We start from the raw sequence: 16,756 nt of genomic DNA on the forward strand, positions 1-16,756 counted from the left end.
TATTTTCCCTGGGGGGTTTGAGATCCATGGATACCCTGAATGCGTCGCTAGTTTAATTTCCCTTTGCTTTAATACAGACAGGACAGGAACTCCCTTCTGTCACCCAGTGGTCTGTCACATCCCCTGTGCCTTGCACACTGCCTGGCCCCAAGTACACAACCAATACCCAAGGTCGGACACAGGCCCAAGGTCAGACACAGGATCCAAGCCCAGGCCGGCCTCTTCGGCTCCTGTCATGGCCCACCACAATGACGTACGCGTTGTAGATGACCGAACACAAGGTCACTTTTTTGAGGGCAAAAATTGTTAGGAAGAGAAACTATGTGGTTGATGTGATAGTGTTCTCAGTTCACCATTTTGCCTTTGAGAGAGAGAAAATAGGAAGTCCCAGCAACTCCATAGCCTCAGGCAGCTTCCTTTCTCAGAGCACTGTGGAGCTCTTGTCAAAGGCCACAGCCACCAATAAACTGAAACTGGCCAATAAACCACCTCGAATGGCACTAGAGGAAATGAATTCAGGGGCAGGTCTACTTGCAATTCGTCCTCTCACAAGTTTTCAGGATGTGAGCCTGCTGGTCTAGACAGGCCTCCACCTGCCTCTTAGGGAAGGTTCTAGAAGCTCCAGGTGAAAATGCTGCTGTTGTTCCAGAACTCTGCATTTGTCAAGTTGATCACTTTGACTGTGAAAGTAACCCTTTGGGGCGAGGCAGGAGTTAAAAGATCAGGTCCAAACCCCTTCGCATGGTAGTTGAGGTTCCCCTGGGCCCTGCCCACCTCTCAGATGGGAGGCCCAGCCCTCCCCAGCTGCTCTGGCCTTACGGGCTGTCCCTGAGCATACCGTTCTCCCTCATCACTCCCTCTGTACTTGCTGCACAGTCTGCCTGAAATGCAAGGAGCACCCCACCCCACCCCGCCCCGTGTCTCACCTGGAAAATTCCTTTTCCACTCCCTTGTCACCTCTGCGATGAATCAGAATCTCTGGAGGTAGGGCCCCTGGGGCACCTATGGTTTTAAAAAGCTCCCTGGGCGAGCTGAGTGAGCAGCAGCTCTGGAAATGGCAGTGTAAACACAAACACCCTTCCTACCGTATAAACCTTCACACTGGCCTCTGTTCCCTGACCCAGCCCCAGGAATGGGAGACTCCCTCTGGAACAGGTGGGGATCAGGACAGGTGGCACGGGAACAAAATCGCGGAGAACGTGGGGAGAAAAGACCAGAAGGATAGAGGGGAGGGAAAGGGATCTGTTCCACAGCAGTTCCTTGCTCTGGTTTGGAACATCCATGGAGAAAAGTTCTAGAAGAAGCTCATGGAAAAGTCTAAAAGGGATTTTGTGACACTCTGAGCGTGAGCAGAGATTCAGGGCCTGCGGGGGGGGAGGGGGGGGCAAAGTGGGGCACAGAGGAAGTCCCTCTCCCACGGCTTTGGGAGCCTTCAGGGGCACCTTCTGTGACGGTAACGTCGGTAGCCGAGGAGATTTCTCCAAATAGCTTTGGGGCAGCAGAATGACTCACGGAAGGCAGAGGAAGCCAGGAAGGTGTAGGCAGAGTAGTTACAGGGCATGATGGCTGGGAGAAGGCACCTTGTCCAGGCTTCTAGGCAGCGAATGCAAATGGCTACGGGGTCCAGCTGCTGGCTTTGAGCTCTGTCCCCACAGGTGCACCAAAGCCACGCCTCCTGATGACGGTGTGGAGTGGGGAGATAAGACACCACAGCCGCTCCTGGGGGGAGCGCAGCTCCTTCACTGGCTGATGGGACTGTGGCTCAGGAACACTTTGAATCAAACAGATATTTGCACCCCTGTGTCCACAGTGGTCTTGTTCACAATAGCCAGAACGTGGAAATGACCTGAGTGCCCACCGATGGATGAATGGATAAACCAGATGTGGTGTATACACACAATGGAATAGTAGTCAGCCACAAAAAGGAATGAAAATGTGATATTTGCTGCAAAATATATGAATCTTGGAAACATTAAGCTAAGTGAAACAAGCCAGACACAGAGGGCAAATTTTGTATGGGAAAAGGCAAATCCGTGGAGACAGAAAGTTGAATAAAGGTTACCAGGAGCAGAGAGGAGGGAGGAACGGGAGTTATTGTGTAATGGGCACACCATGTATGTTGGGGATATGAAAAAGGTTTGGGTACAGATCGTGGTGGTGACCTCACAACACCGTAAACGTATTTAATGCTACTGAATGCCACTTACGAATGGTCAAAATGAGTATTATATGTAGTTTACCACAATAAAAAATAGCAAAAATGGGACTATGCAATTAAAAAAGCTTTTCTTTTGGCAGTTTTGGGTCTTTTTGTTTTTTTCCTTTGGCTCAAGCATTCCCCGACAAGCTCTGCCAGACTTGCCTGGGCTACACAGCCATCTGGGGTGGGCCCCCTCCCGAGTCCCTTCCACACAGGCCGTTCCCCTGGAGCCATCTCTCTGCACGTCCCACCTCATCCTGGCATCAGCTTCTCGAAGGTCCGGGATTCACACCCAGCATGAGTGAAGCTCATCCACCAGTGCAAGGGCAAAGGCAAGGCCCCTCCCTGGGCACTTCCAGAAGAATCACCAGGACAGACGGGGCCGTGGCAGGCTCACGCACTTCCAAAAGCTTTTTATTGAATTCAATTTTCCAAAAGCACAGATACTTGAGACAATTTTCGCAAGGACCCTGAATTTTCACGTGGCTGTTTTAGGCTACGGTAAAAACACACTCACACACACCAGAGAGGCCCTGCTCGCTGTAAGGTCTCCGACGGATGGACTGTTAGAAAAGGCACTGACGGGGGGCAGGGGTGGGGTCTCTCCTTCAGGCTGCCAGTTCAGCCATGGCCCTGTCCAACGGGTCCACAGACCAGTAGCTGTCATCCCAGCCGAGGAACCAGCCCACGAAGGAGGGAGGCTCAAAGCCTTGCTTCACGATGGTGATGGGGGTCCGCCTGTCGCGATTAGCTGGGTCCGTCTCGATATATCGCTTAGCTGTAGATACACATGTGCAGGAAAAGGAAACCCCAGAAATCCTTAGTGACTCCTTCCCCAGGGAGAGGTGCTTCGGGGCAGGAGCTGCCTAGGCTTCTGGTTTTACTGTCTCCAATGCCCAGTCCCTGCACTAGACACCACCATCCCTTAAGGGCAATGACCCCACATGGCTCTCTTCCACCACCCTGCCTGTGAACCCCAGAAGGGACAGGGGTCACAGTTCAACTTCCTCCTTCACAAAGTTTATATCATTTCTCACTCCTGCTCTCCCCTACTGGGAGATAGTAAAGAACCAGCTTTAGGGTTCCAGCTCCCAATCAGATCTGGTCAGCTACTAGGGCTCTAGTCAGAAACTCCCCAGACCCATGTGGGAAGCTGTTCCCACCACACCACAGGACACAGACCCACAGGCACACTCGGTCCTCACCAGAGCTCAACGCTTCTGTCTTCTCCTCTTCTTGAGAATCCTTTCCAACCCAGACAAAGACCTAGAGTGAGATGTGAAATGAGGCGGGTAGGAAGGTCCCAGCCACAGGGAGGGTCCGGGTGCTGGATGTGGGACACAGCCCGCAGCTGACAGAGCCCACAGACCAGGACTGGAAGGATCTGGAACCAAGTCTGCAAACTGGTGACCCACCAGCATGCTTTGTCAGCCTACCCACCATCACATGTTGGTCTGCAACGTCTTTTTAGACAAGTTTAATTACCAGCTTACATTAACATCTAGAGTTGCCAGTTCTCTTGAAAACTTGGAGGATCTGGCCTTCACCTTTGTGTGGATGAAGCTGAGCAGCAGCTCCCCTGCCCCCACTTCAGACGAGCAGTTCCAGTTTGCCTCGAGCTCCAGCAGCTCGTGTCCCCCCCATCCCAGCCCCTCACTCACTAACATTGCTGACCACGTGCATCAGGCACGGAGGTTGAGATCCTTCTCTAGAAGTGCATGAATGATCCCTCTATAGGGATCAGCAAGTGAGTGGCCAAACACATGCTTACAACAAATATGCCCTGAGCCTGCTACGTGCCATTTCTGTGTGTCTGGGCCGCATAGGTCTAAGGCTAAGTAAAAAAGAAGTTTTGAGCTTGAATGCAAGTTTTGTAATACAAACATATTTATGCATCTCTAACATATTTTAAAAAGCACCTGTCACTGATACACTGATATTAGACAATAAAACACCAGACTTGATTTCTCTTATCTACAAATGTGTTCCCTGCTGAGCTAGAAGCCCCTTCGTGGCAGGTACTGTGTCTATTTTGCTCATCATAGGACTCCAGCATTGTTCCTAGAAGACGGTGTAGGAAATGCTGGCTGAGTGAATGAATAAGCAGATGAACGAACAGATTATGTAGCCAGGGGAGCAAATGGTAACAATAGCTGAAGGGCTCAAGCTGTGAACATTCTGGCACCGATCTTCCCACTGGGCATCCCAAGCAGAGGTAGTGGGGAGACTTATGCCTTTGGGCCTGCCATCTGTAACCAATAACGCTGATAGGAAGGGTCATTGACTGCCATCCCCACGAGAACGTAAGCCCCGTAAGGGCAGGGGAGTGTCTGCTCTATCCCCAGCACCCGGATCAGTGTCTGGCACGAAGCAGGTGCTCAGTTAATATTAGTCGACTGAATGGCTCCATCCCCATCCGGTCCTACACAATAGTCTTCCCTAGGAGAAGAAGCAGAGAGCTCAGAGCCTTCTAAAACAGAAGGAGATGCAGTCTGAAACTTCCAGATGTCACTCTGTGGACAGTTTATGCCTGCATATGACATGCTAAATTCAAGTTTCTTCATCAATAGATTTAAAGTAAGAGTTCACACTCCGCTAAGGCCTGGGAGAGAACGCTGGTCAACTGATTTGCATTTATATGGTACTTTGCAGTTTGTGATGTGATCTAATCTACATCTCATCTTAGTGAATGAGGCAAGGTAGGTACCATCACTCCCATTTTGCAGAGGAGGAAATGGAGGCCCAGAAGGGGGAAGGGACTCAACTGCAGCACGGGGGCCTTTCCAGTAACACCTGGCAACTGATCTTAGAGCTGGATGTCTAGCTCCTCCCACTCCCTCAGCCCAGACAGCCTACACCTTCTGTCCTTCACCCACCTGGTCCCAGGTGTCCAGGAGCATGACGTCATCTGTGGCCAGGTCTTCCTGCATGAGCTCGCCAGGAACCTCTTCGATCTGGGAAGGAACAGAAGGGGTTAATGAAAGCTCACCAGCCCCCGCTCCCCCCAGGCTCCTTCCCCTGACTGGGCTCCCTGGGTTTGCACCCAGGAAGGAGTTGCTCCAGCCGGCAGGGGATCCTTCCTCCATGCTGTCCGCCTCCCCATGGGGGATGGGGGAGCAGAGGCAGAGACCTCCGCGGGGGCTCACCACAAAACGTCCGATCTTGTTGGAGCAGGCAAAGAGGCGAGGAGGGTGGGCGTCCATCTTCTTGTCCTTTAGCCGCGGGGACGTGCGGTAGACAGCCTTGCCGCCCAGGGCCTCCCAGAAGCTGTCTGTGAGGGGAGACCACAGCAGTTGGTCCCCTGACACCACCTCCCCCAGCACGCTCATCGGACCTCATGGTAAAAACCCTGCCCTAGAACGACCCAGTGCTCTCAACCCCCCTCCACCCAGGGGACCAGAGAGGGAGAGGGCCTGAGGGAATCTGAAGGTGATGAAACAGAGACCAGAGAGCCGACTTGGCAGCACGCACACAGGCAGGACTACCTCTGGCTTCTGAATGACGACAGCACTGTGGGCTGGGGATAATCATCCCTGCTCAACAGACAGGGTGACGGAGGCTCAGAGAGGGTAATCCACTCACCCAACATCACACAGCTAGTAAGTGGGAAAGCCAGGGTACAAATCCTGTCGGGCTCCAACCCACACCACCCCACCCCCCTCGATTCTTTCCACTACACCTGCTCTGTCCACATGTGGCTATTTAAGTTCATTAAAATTAAATACAATTAGACATTCCGTTCCTCATTCTCATTAATTCCCAGGAGCCATATTTCAAGTGCTCAGTAGCCACATGTGACTAGTGGCCACCATATTGGACCTGGGCAGGTATGAACATGTCCAGCCTCTCAGAAAGTCCCACTGGACAGTGCAGCTGAAGACTGAGCTGCTCCTCCCCACTTCTACTGAGCATCAGGCGGGAAGGAATGGGCTCATAGCAAGAGCAGAGAGACTGAGGGCTGGCGTAAAGAAGATGTTCCCACCTATATTCGGGAAACAGAGCAGGCTTGTGGCAATTCTATCCTTGGAGATTCTGAAGATTAGGAGAGGCTGCTACTTCTGCCTGTCTTTCAAGGCTTCCTAGCAAGTGACCACCTCTTCCAGCAGCCCTCCTTGAATGCCCCAGCCCACACCGAACTCTCCTTTCTCGTAGCTCCTGAAGGCCTCCCTCTCACTGACCATAGCCCTCAACCTGCTTTTCTTGAGCACTCCTTCGGGGACAGGCACTAGAAGGGGTGAGGATCCAGAGCCCCACCCCCCAAGCAGAAAGAAGGGAGGGAACCTAAGAGCTGCAGTCCCCAGAGAGCAGCAGGCCCCTCCGCCCCCAGCTCCTACCTGGCTCACTGCCTTCTGCCACCTGCACAGGTTGGACCCGCAGGACCCTGAGCAGCTCCTGGGCCCCCGTCTTCTCCACCTCACTGGCTCCGGCACCCACCCACAAGTAGGCGGCCGAGGGAGTTTTCAGGACAAAGGCATCATTGGAGTTCAGCGCACCAGCCTTAGGAATTATCTGGGAAGGCAGCGCTCGATTAATCAGAAACCAGACCAAAAGTCCTCAGCCCCCTCCTTACTGCCCAGGAGACCCTGCAGCAGGACCAGCTCTTAGATGGAGACTTGGAAGAGCACCCCCATCACAGCTGAGAGCACAGACTTTGGACAATGAAGGGCTTAGTTGATTCCCATGATTCATTAACGTGCTGTGGCTCAACACGGTCATTCTAGAATTCTGGGCTGCATTAACAGAAGTTGAGTGCCCAGAACAAAGGAGGTGATAGTCCCATTCTCCTCTAGGCTGCTCTGAGCATCCTGTAGGAGTATGTTAAGGTCTGCATCTTCTGCCATAAAAGGGACAGAGACCACGTGGCATATAATCAGGAAGTGTCCAGATGGTGAAGAATGGACTACCTGTTAGGTAGTGAACTTTCCATTATGGAAGGTATGCAAGGAGCCCCGGGCATCCTTGAGACATGAGGAAGTCTAAGACATACAATTCTGCTTGCCAGGCCAGGGAAGTTACAAAAACCTCCTTCTTAACTCCTGACCCAACCGCCCCCTCCCCCAACCAGTCCTGTGCCCAGACATCTGCCCATCGAGCATGGAGATTTCAAGTAGGCCAGTCCCTCCTGGGGCTCAGGGCCTGGGCCTTACCTCAACGGCTCTGGTGGCTCCAGAGCTGCTGGCCCGGACCTGGAAGAGGCGGGTGCTGGCAGGGGCTGTCTGCCCGCCCTCACGGGACGTGCCACCCTTATAGATGATCATAGGTTTCCCGCCAAACAGGCTCATGAGGTGGGCTGGCTCCTTGCCTTGGACCACACGACTCTGGCAGGGTGACAGGACAGCAAGTCAGGCAAGGAGAGTGCGGGTATTCGTCCTTCCGTGCGGCAGCAAGCTCACCCCCCAGCCCAACCACCGTGGCCCAGGCCTATCCTCCAAACAAGGCCAGCACGCAGGTGTCTGCACGTGGTGGGGCGCATGACCCCACAGCACACGGGAGCTGGGCGGGGAAATGGGGAGTCCCCGGGAAGCTGGAGACAACGCCACTGCCTCACGTCCCCCGGGCACTGCCTCGGCTGCCCTCCCTTCCCATGAGGACCTGCCTTGCTGACCCTGAGTCTAGTCCAAGAACAAAGAGAACCAATGTTTGCAAATATTCCCTTAAATAGAAACACATGGGTTGTTCATGGACATTCTTCCAGAATGGTGACGCCAGCTCAGGGCATGAAAGACGGCAGAGGGGTGAGAATAGAGCTTCTAGACATGGAGAGACCCCTCTTGTACAGCCAGAGGGACCTCTTAAACCTATAAATCCCTTCACATCACATTTACCAGGGAGCAATATCCCCTTGTTCTCAGGGTTAAGGTCAATCCTCACCATGGCTTCTGGGTGGTCTGGCCCCTCTGCGTACCTCTCGAGACTTCTCTCATGGCACTCGGTCCCTTGGTCTACTGCTCAATGCCCCCTCTGACCTCAGTGCCTTTGCATATACTCTTTCCTCTGCCTGAAATGTGCCTGCCCAATTCCTACTCACCCATTGGGTCCCAGCAGAAAAGTATCTTCCTAAGGAGGTCCTTGTCTAATCCAGTTAGATCCTCCCAGGGATCTATTATGTCCTTACTTAACACACATGTAACTGGGGACTATTATGGGGGCCAGGTATGGCTCTAAATGCTTTACTAAGATTAACTCTTCATCTGCAAGGCAATCCTGGGGCAGAGAGAGGATACTTTGAGACTACACAGGTACAGAGAGGCTAAGTGACTCATTCCTGGTCGCCCAGAAGTAAGACAGGGTTCAAAGGTAAGACAGCAGGCTGCCTCCACATCCGCCCTCTGACTGAGTGGCCACACTGCCTCTCCTGAATGTCTGAACATCTTTCTCCTCCCCACACTACAAACCATATGAGCGCAGGGGCGCGACCTGTGTGTTCAGGGCTGCAGATGGTGTCGGGCACACGGAAGCCCTGCACAAATGTTTGTGGGGTGGGTGGACAGTCAGCTAGAGGAGTGACCCCATGGACGAGGTGCATCACCTGCACAGGGGACCCCCCGAGCTCCTCATCCAGCTGGGCAGTCAGGATGGCAGACGCAGCGACCTCATCCTGCGTGGACTGGGCACCCTGCCTGAGAGAGGAGGTGATACTCAGCACCGAGGTTTGCACAGAAGCCCAGAGTGTCTCCCTGGTCCCGGGCCTTGAGAAACCCACACGCCACAATCCCAGCGCAGCACCTGGCCTTCTTCTGAGATCTGAGCAAAACCAGTGGTCTCTTATCCTAAATGTGCCCTGTGGGGGGCCAGGGGGCTCATCCCAGGCAGAGCAGCCATGAGGGAAGGTGCCCGGAGATGCCAAGACGGAGAAAGGCGGCCAGGACATTTCTCACAGGGGACAGACAGGTCAGAGAACAGCAAGTGGGACATGAGCCCCTTCGCAGGGAAAAGACATCAGTACTCATAGCCTCATGTGAACCTGCTCAGAGAAGTCCGTGCAGATGTCCCCCAAAAGGATCCAAGCTGCTCGCCCTGAGAGGGGAGATTGGGCAGGGGCTTCGCTTTCCACCCCACCTCTTCCTATACTGTCCAAATTTCCCATAACTAATGTGTTATCTATAGAAGCAAACAAAATCTGACAAATCAAGTTGAGGACGCAGCTACCGTTTTTTAAAAAAATGCCTTCTGAATTTTGTACCATGTGTATGTATTACCTAGTCAAAAAAAAAAATTCTTTGAAGCTGCTTTTAAAAGTCTGACGTTGTCAAATGGAGAGGCATTCTACAAAATAACCCACCAGCACTCTTCCAAAGTACCAAAGTCACGAGAGAAAAGACTGAGGAGCTGTCACAGATTAGGACTTGGTGATTAATCACTGAGGAGGCATGATGCCTAAGTGCCATATGGGATCCTGGGTTAGATCCCAGGCCAGAAAGAGGACATGAGTGGGGCAACTGGTGAAATCCAAGGAAGGTCTACAGATTGGTAAATAGTATTGCATACTATGTTAATTTCCTGGTTTTGATCATTGTATTCTGGTTAGGTAAGATACCACAGGGAGGGAGATGTGTAATCGGTACATGGAAACTGTACCATTTTTGCAACTTTTCAGGAAGCCTCAAGTTATGTCAAAACAAAAAATTTAAAGAGGAAGACATCCAACCATCATCAAAAAGTTTTGAGGGGCGCCTGGGTGGCTCAGTTGGTTAAGCGACTGCCTTCGGCTCAGGTCATGATCCCGGAGTCCCGGGATCGAGTCCCGCATCGGGCTCCCTGCTCAGCAGGGAGTCTGCTTCTCCCTCTGACCCTCCCCCCTCTCATGTGCTCTCTCTCTCTAATAAATCAATTAAAAAAAAAAGTTTTGAGATGGTATAGTAAGAGCAATACAAGTTAAAAATATACTGAGATACTGTCTTATCAACGATAAGGTTGACAAACATCCAAAAGTTTGACAACATAGTCCACCAGTGAGGCCATGGGGAAACAGACTCACTGGTGCTGCTGGGAACGCAAAATGCTACAAAGTCCATCTAGGGAAACTGGGCACCATCTATCAAAATGACAACTGCATTTAGTCTTTGATCCAGCAATCCCACTTCTGGGAATTTACCCTACAGACATTTTTCTACACATTCAAATGATATTTGTTTAAAGGTCACTAATCATAGCAATGCTTGTAATAGCAAAAGACTGGAATCAACCCAAGTATGCATTCACAAGGAATTTGTTAAACAAGCAACAGTGTAGCCACACAGCAGAATATTATGCAGCTGTAAAAGAAAAAAAAAAAAAGAACAAGGAAATACCCTCCGTACTGACATGGGTCCATCTCCAGGAAGTACTAAGTGAAAAAAGCAAAGTACATAACAATATACACAGTATGCTATCCTTTGAAGGGTAGGGAAGGGCGGGAACTAGGTAATATAGTCCTATTTGCAGGAAGAATTACTGGAAGAATATATATAAAAAACAAATGAAAGCCATTACAGAGGGGTGGGGATTGGAGAATGGGGTGAAAGGGGTTGGGATGGGAACAAGATTTCTCAACAGATACCCTTTTATTGTCTTGATTTTTGAATTTTGTGAATGCATTGCCCATTTTAATGGAATTAAAAAAAAATTTTTTTAAAGAGAATTTTTTCATTATTATGTTATGTTAATCACCATATGTTACAGCATTAGTTTTTGATGTAGTGTTCTATGATTCATTGTTTGCGTATAACACCCAGTGCTCCATGCAATACGTACCCTCTTTAATACCCATCACCAGGCTAACCCATCCCTCCACCCCACCTCCCCCTAGAACCCTCAGTTTGTTTTTCAGAGTCCATAGTCTCCCATAGTTTGTCTCCCCCTTCGTTTGGAATTTAAATTTTTAGATGAGAAAACACGTGGTAGGTACAGTGCTTGGTGTGGAATTGTGGGAGGGGTCTTCTGTTTGCTTCTCCCTACTCACTGCATCTCCTACAATGGACATGTCATATTTTTGGAAGAACGGTTTAAACGTTGTTACGAGAAATAAGACAAGAGGCATTGCCTTGAGGATCGGAGCCCTCCCTCACAGTGTAGCCATTCCACCGCAGGCCTCTCAGCCCCATGCCACGCTCAGGGCCCAGTCGGAGCCCCCCCCCACATCCCATCCCCCAGCACATGACCCCACAGCCTCACCAGTTGTAGATGATCTGTCCCTGACGGCCACCGTGACGGTAGTTGTACAGAATGATGTAACTGTCCCCACCGTAGAACTGCCCGTACATGGAGGGGTCCACAGGCACTTTGTTGGAGGCTTCGATTCTCCAGATCTGCCAGGACAAGGCCAGGCTCAGACGCGGTGCCGTTCCCCCCACCCAGACCCCCTCAACTCAGGCCAGTGGGGAACCGCGGGGTGGTGGGTCAGGGTTACACAACAGGACAAGCTTTTTATACGCGGCTCCACTTGGGCTCAGGCTGAACCTAAAGAATTTGCCCCAATCACTGAGCCACTAGGATTCAAACCCCGGATCCTTACATGACACCCCCACCCCACCCCGTAGTTCCTCCTCGGAGTGGTCAGCACAGGCATGGGGAGCTGCACGGTGGTATTTAGGCCGTGCTTTCAGCGAGGGTAACACAGTGAGTGCCCACCTCCAAGGGTCGTGAGGATCAAGTGAGTTCACTCTCGGAAGTCCAGCACCGTGCCTGGCACAGGGAGACGACCGCCGTGTAGCTGGCAGCCACTCTCATTATTAGAATTGTGATTGAGTGATTATTAGCGATACGGTCATCGGCATCGTTAGGGAGTTATCTGGATTTTACAGATCACCTCCAGAAGCAGGGGCATCCCTAGGTGACCTCAGAATGACCCTGCTGGCACGTGTCTTCCCAGAGCTCCAGTGACAGTTTTCCCAAGCGGTCATGAGGTCCTGCAGCGCCACCTGGTGGTACTTCGGAGACACTGCGCCCTCCAAGACCAAGAATCTCCAGACCTTGAAAATTCTAGGTGAGGGGTGGGATTAAACCCCATTTTATAGGTGAGAAGAGTGAGGGTCACTCAGCCAGGCTGCCAGAGCTCTTTTCACCTGTGCTACCCTGAACATTTTTACTGCATCCTGCCCTCCCACTGAAGTATGAATGAATGATAATTATACCAATGGCAAAAATAAGAATAAATAAAAATGAACACTTTTGCTGTTTCTATCATGTAGAATAGAAACAAACAAGTAGACTCTACTTCATAAACATCTCTGAACCCCAGCCCCCACCCCTCCATCTTCACCGTGGCTTCCTGGGAGCCAGGCTGTCTTCTCTTACCTATACAATTACAAACATCTCCTCATAGGGTCTCAACCTTCATTTTCCTGCCTCTAATTCATTTTCACAGCAAGTTTTGAACGCAGAGAATTGAGCTTGTTGCATGTCTGCTTTTAAAGCAAGAAAAAGAAAAAACCCTCACTTGCACCCACTGGTTATGGGATCAAGTCCACGGTCCTGGACACGGCATTCAAGGCCCTTCCTTGAGGATGCAGTCAGCCCTATGCTCTTGGGACAGTTCCCTGCCTGGAATACCCACCATTCTTCCTCTCTGGCAGCAAACTTTGACTCACCCTCTGAGGCCCAACAGAAGGGTCCCCATCTCTGTGAAGACTGTTCCAACCACCCCACCCCTTTTGCCCTTTCTCTGTTCCCATAATCTGTGTGCTCGCCTCCAGTCTTCCACCGACAGCACAGGTCTGAGCAATCAGCTGTTGCTGTGCTTGCACCAGGCACTCCTTGCTGGCAGGGTGACGTCTGAGACACTTGGCCTGGGGCCTGGCAAACAGTAGGTGCTTGGGGTATATTGGCTGTAAAAATTAACTGAGGCAAAAGAATCCCAACCACCAAGACTGTGGTCAAAACCTCATAGAGGAAGGGCCTCAGGGAAGCAGGAGGCAATGCATGAGCCAGAGGTGCCTGGGAGGGGGCACAGGAGGGGCCTGGACACCCCCACGCAATCCCCCAGGCACCTGTTTCTGGCCTGAGCCGTCGTCATCCATGCTGTGCTGGGCTGCCATGGCAGTGGACGTGTGCAGGGTGGCAGCATCGAAGGGCACGCGCTCCACATTGGCAATGTGGCTGGAGAGGTAGGCCAAGCCTGGGCCGTCTGTCTGGTCTGGGTCCCGCCAGTTCTTGAAGAACTGCTTGAACAGCGGGGTCTCGCCACCCTCGGGAAGGACGGAGACCTGGACAGGTGAGGGAAGGGCAGGATGGGGCCGGGCTCAGGTCCCCCTGAGGACAGGGGCTGCCAGGCAGAGGTCCTCGGAGGAGACTCAGACACCCAGTCCGCACTGAGGCGGGGAGGGGAGGCCCGCCCCAGCCCCACCGCCGCCGACCTGGACCTGTCCTCCCCGTGCGGCTTGGCTCCAAGGCTCACCTGGGTCTGCCTGGGGTAGTCCATCTTGGAGATGAAGTCGGAGGCCGTTCTGAGGGCAGCCTTCCTTTCCTCCATGTTGGCCTGCTTGCCTGTCGGCAGGTGGGGGTGACGCACCCGGGGTCAGTGCTATGTCCTAACATCCAATGGTCCAGCGGAAGCAGCAGCCGAACCTCCCTCCCTATTCTTCTGATGCTGCAGACAGCCAAGACCAGACCCCTCCCCGCAGAGATGACTGCTCCTAGAGCCCCTGGGGGTCCAGCTGGGGGTCCTAAGTGACGGTAGTAACCACAGCAACCGTTGTGGCCCATTTACAGAGCATGTACTCTGTGCTCAGAACTGTCCATAGCTGATTTCATTTAATTCACACAATGACCCTTTGTGATGAAGATCATTATTAACTTGTCCCACTGACATATAAGAAAACCAGGGTCTTAGAGAGGTTAGCTGACTCGTCCAAGGCCACACAGCAAGAGGGAAAGCTGTGACTCTGAAGTCCACACACCACACCCTCGGGCCCCCTTCCTGCTCCTAGGCCACCTGTCCACAGTGGGGGCCTCCCCCCTCTCCCCAGTCTGAAGTTCATGCCAACCTGAGAGCCTCCCCATGCCTGCACAGCTCCTGGCCAGCAGGTGCCAACCCGCAGTCCCCAGCCTTCCTACTGCCAAGGCTGAGGGGTCCAAAGAATAATAATAATGGCCGGGCGCCTGGGTGGCTCAGTTGGTTAAGCGACTGCCTTTGGCTCAGGTCATGATCCTGGAGTCCCAGGATCGAGTCCCGCATCGGGCTCCCTGCTCGGCAGGGAGCCTGTTTCTCCCTCTGACCCTCACCCCTCTCATGTACTCTCTCTCTCAAATAAATAAATAAAATCTTTAAAAAAATAATAATAATAATGGCCATAAGTGCTCAATCTCTCTCTTCCTCTCTGCCCTTCTCTGTGCACCCACTGCCTCCCTCCCCCTTCTGTCCTCGTCCCCAGGACTAATGGTAGAGCATCCAAGCAGGATGCCGATGGGGTCCTCTCAGAAGCATCTGGGCCAACGTTTTCCAAGAGCCTCTCATCATCAATCCCACAGGACATTCCCCACAGATTCCATGGACCCCTAGCACAGCATTTCCCAAATAGAAACCAGATCACTTTTGTGAAAAGCCCCAATATACATTAGCAAGTTAAAGGTTCTTAAAAGGCCTGCAGTAAACAAGCCTGTTAGCAGTGTTGCCCATAAACTTATTTGACCACAGAAATATACACTTTTTTTTTTCTTTACAGGCTGCCAATTAGCCTCTGAGAGAACTGGTGTTATAACATACATGGGAAACACTGGTTTTAGCCCAAATGGGAAATCTGAGGCCCAGAGAGGGTAAGTCAAGTGCCCAAGATCACAAAGCGAGTCAATTGTAAAGCCACTGGCTTCAGAACAAGACTCGATTGCTATTCTGGAGCCTGCTGTGCCCCAGGGTGCCTGCCACACACACTCTACCCTCCCAGGGCTGTAGGAGCTCCCACGAGGGCCTGGGGGCTGTCAGAAACCCTTCCCCTGCCCCCAGTACCTTTCCAGACAAAGATTTTCCCATCTCTGCCATGGTCCACGATGAAGCAGTCCTCAGACCTCAAGGCCCCCTGGGCGAAGGGGTTCTCATCAGCCACGAGGGAGACCGACATGGTGCCCGCACCATTGGAGACCTGAGGGGACGAGGGACAGGAGGCCCAGAACATGAGTGACCTCCACCACTTCGGCCTGCCCAGGTGGGACCCCCAGGCTGACACATGGGTTGGCCCACATCCCAGCGGCCACCCCCAAAACACGGGAGAGTAACACCCAGACCCACGTCCCCAAGCTCTGAGGTATACTCAGGTTTTCTTTCCCCTTCTCTGCTTTGCCAAAAATCACACCTGCAACCCACATACACATGTAACGTGGAAACTGCACACAGAAAGGGAAGTGGGGTAAGACGTGGGCATGCAGGTGGCACAGGAGATTTGTACAGTTGGCCGAGGAGACAGTCAATGTCATTCGTTAAAAAAAAAAAACAAAAAACGAAGGTAGAAAGATATAAATGCAGATGCAGTGTGGTATCCTGGATTGGAATCAGGAATGAGAAATTGGGGAAACCCGAATCAAGTCTGTTGTTTAGTTAACAGTGTTGAATCAGTGTCAGTTTCTTGGTGTTGACAAACGTCTCTGGTTATGGTAAGATGTTAAGGAAAAGCCGGATGAAGGATATGTGGAAACCTTCCATCCTATCTTTGCAATTTTTCTGCAAACCTTCAAATTATTCCAAAATGAAAAGCTTTCAGGAAATTAAAATGAAAGTGTGCCATGCTAGTCAAAATTCAAAACACTGACAATCCCCAGTGTTGACAAGGTTCCAGATAATCTGGGAGCCCTTCCAGAGTGCAGTTTAATAATGTATCAGAACTTTAAGTAACAAACGCTCTACACTTACTGAGTACTTACTATGCACTGGGCACTGTTCTGAGCAATTTGTATAATTTAATAATTTATGCCATTGTAGAACTCCTTTAATCCTTGTAGCAACCCTGCGATAGTCCTACAGTGTCCCCCATTTTATTCACAAGGAAACCAGGGCACAGAGAGGTTTAAGTAACTGAACAGCTAGAAGGCCATCCTGGGATTCGAAGACAGGCAATCTGACTCCAAAACTGGTATTTTCAATCACTGACTTATTATTCAGGCTTTGACCCCAAAATCCACGTCTGGGAACTTGCCCTAAGGCTTTACTCAGCACAAGTGCACAGAGAGGGACTATTTGCAATCAGAAAGGGTGGATACATCCTAGTGTCCATAAATGTCTGTTGAGATTCTTACATTCATAAAATAGAATACAACAGAGCCACTACAAAGGGCCATCTAGATCACTGTTGTAGAAAGATATTCCCGGCCACGCTGAGAGGGAAAAAGAAGGTCACAGAAAAGCATGAATACTTTGGATCCATTTATACCAAACAGAGGTGGAAAAGTGTGTAATTAGATACAGAAAGATGTAATCTGGACCTTCTTTCACTAAAATGATAGCTGTGTAACCATGGTAACCCTTAAAAAGGGTACGGGAGAGACTGGTTTTTTTAAAATTGAGTTTTGTTACTTTTATAATTAAAACATTTTAAAAATAGTACTTGTTATCTTAAACTAGTGAAACTTCATTGACTTTAATTTTCTTTT

The 16,756-nt window shown here is 51.2% G+C and overlaps 1 protein-coding gene across 2 annotated transcripts in view; it reads right to left on the minus strand.

Moving 5' to 3' along the window:
* Positions 1-2,587: 2,587 nt before the first annotated feature.
* The window catches only part of GSN (gelsolin), a 44,250-nt gene continuing 30,081 nt past the window's right edge, over positions 2,588-16,756 (minus strand). For both annotated transcript variants that reach the window (XM_035015914.1, XM_035015913.1), the window contains exons 7-17: positions 15,123-15,255; positions 13,575-13,663; positions 13,168-13,383; positions 11,354-11,487; positions 8,730-8,820; positions 7,348-7,518; positions 6,535-6,709; positions 5,347-5,471; positions 5,077-5,154; positions 3,406-3,466; positions 2,588-2,978 (exon numbers count right to left, since the gene is read on the minus strand). In XM_035015914.1, coding sequence (XP_034871805.1) covers positions 2,809-2,978; positions 3,406-3,466; positions 5,077-5,154; positions 5,347-5,471; positions 6,535-6,709; positions 7,348-7,518; positions 8,730-8,820; positions 11,354-11,487; positions 13,168-13,383; positions 13,575-13,663; positions 15,123-15,255 — 1,443 coding nt within the window. In that variant the 3' untranslated portion in view covers positions 2,588-2,808. The remainder of the gene's footprint in view (positions 2,979-3,405; positions 3,467-5,076; positions 5,155-5,346; positions 5,472-6,534; positions 6,710-7,347; positions 7,519-8,729; positions 8,821-11,353; positions 11,488-13,167; positions 13,384-13,574; positions 13,664-15,122; positions 15,256-16,756) is intronic.

This window comes from Mirounga leonina, unplaced genomic scaffold (genome assembly GCF_011800145.1).
Source record: "Mirounga leonina isolate KUSES-001 unplaced genomic scaffold, KU_Mleo_1.0 Mir_170, whole genome shotgun sequence".
In the NCBI taxonomy this organism is placed as follows: Eukaryota; Metazoa; Chordata; class Mammalia; order Carnivora; family Phocidae; genus Mirounga; species Mirounga leonina.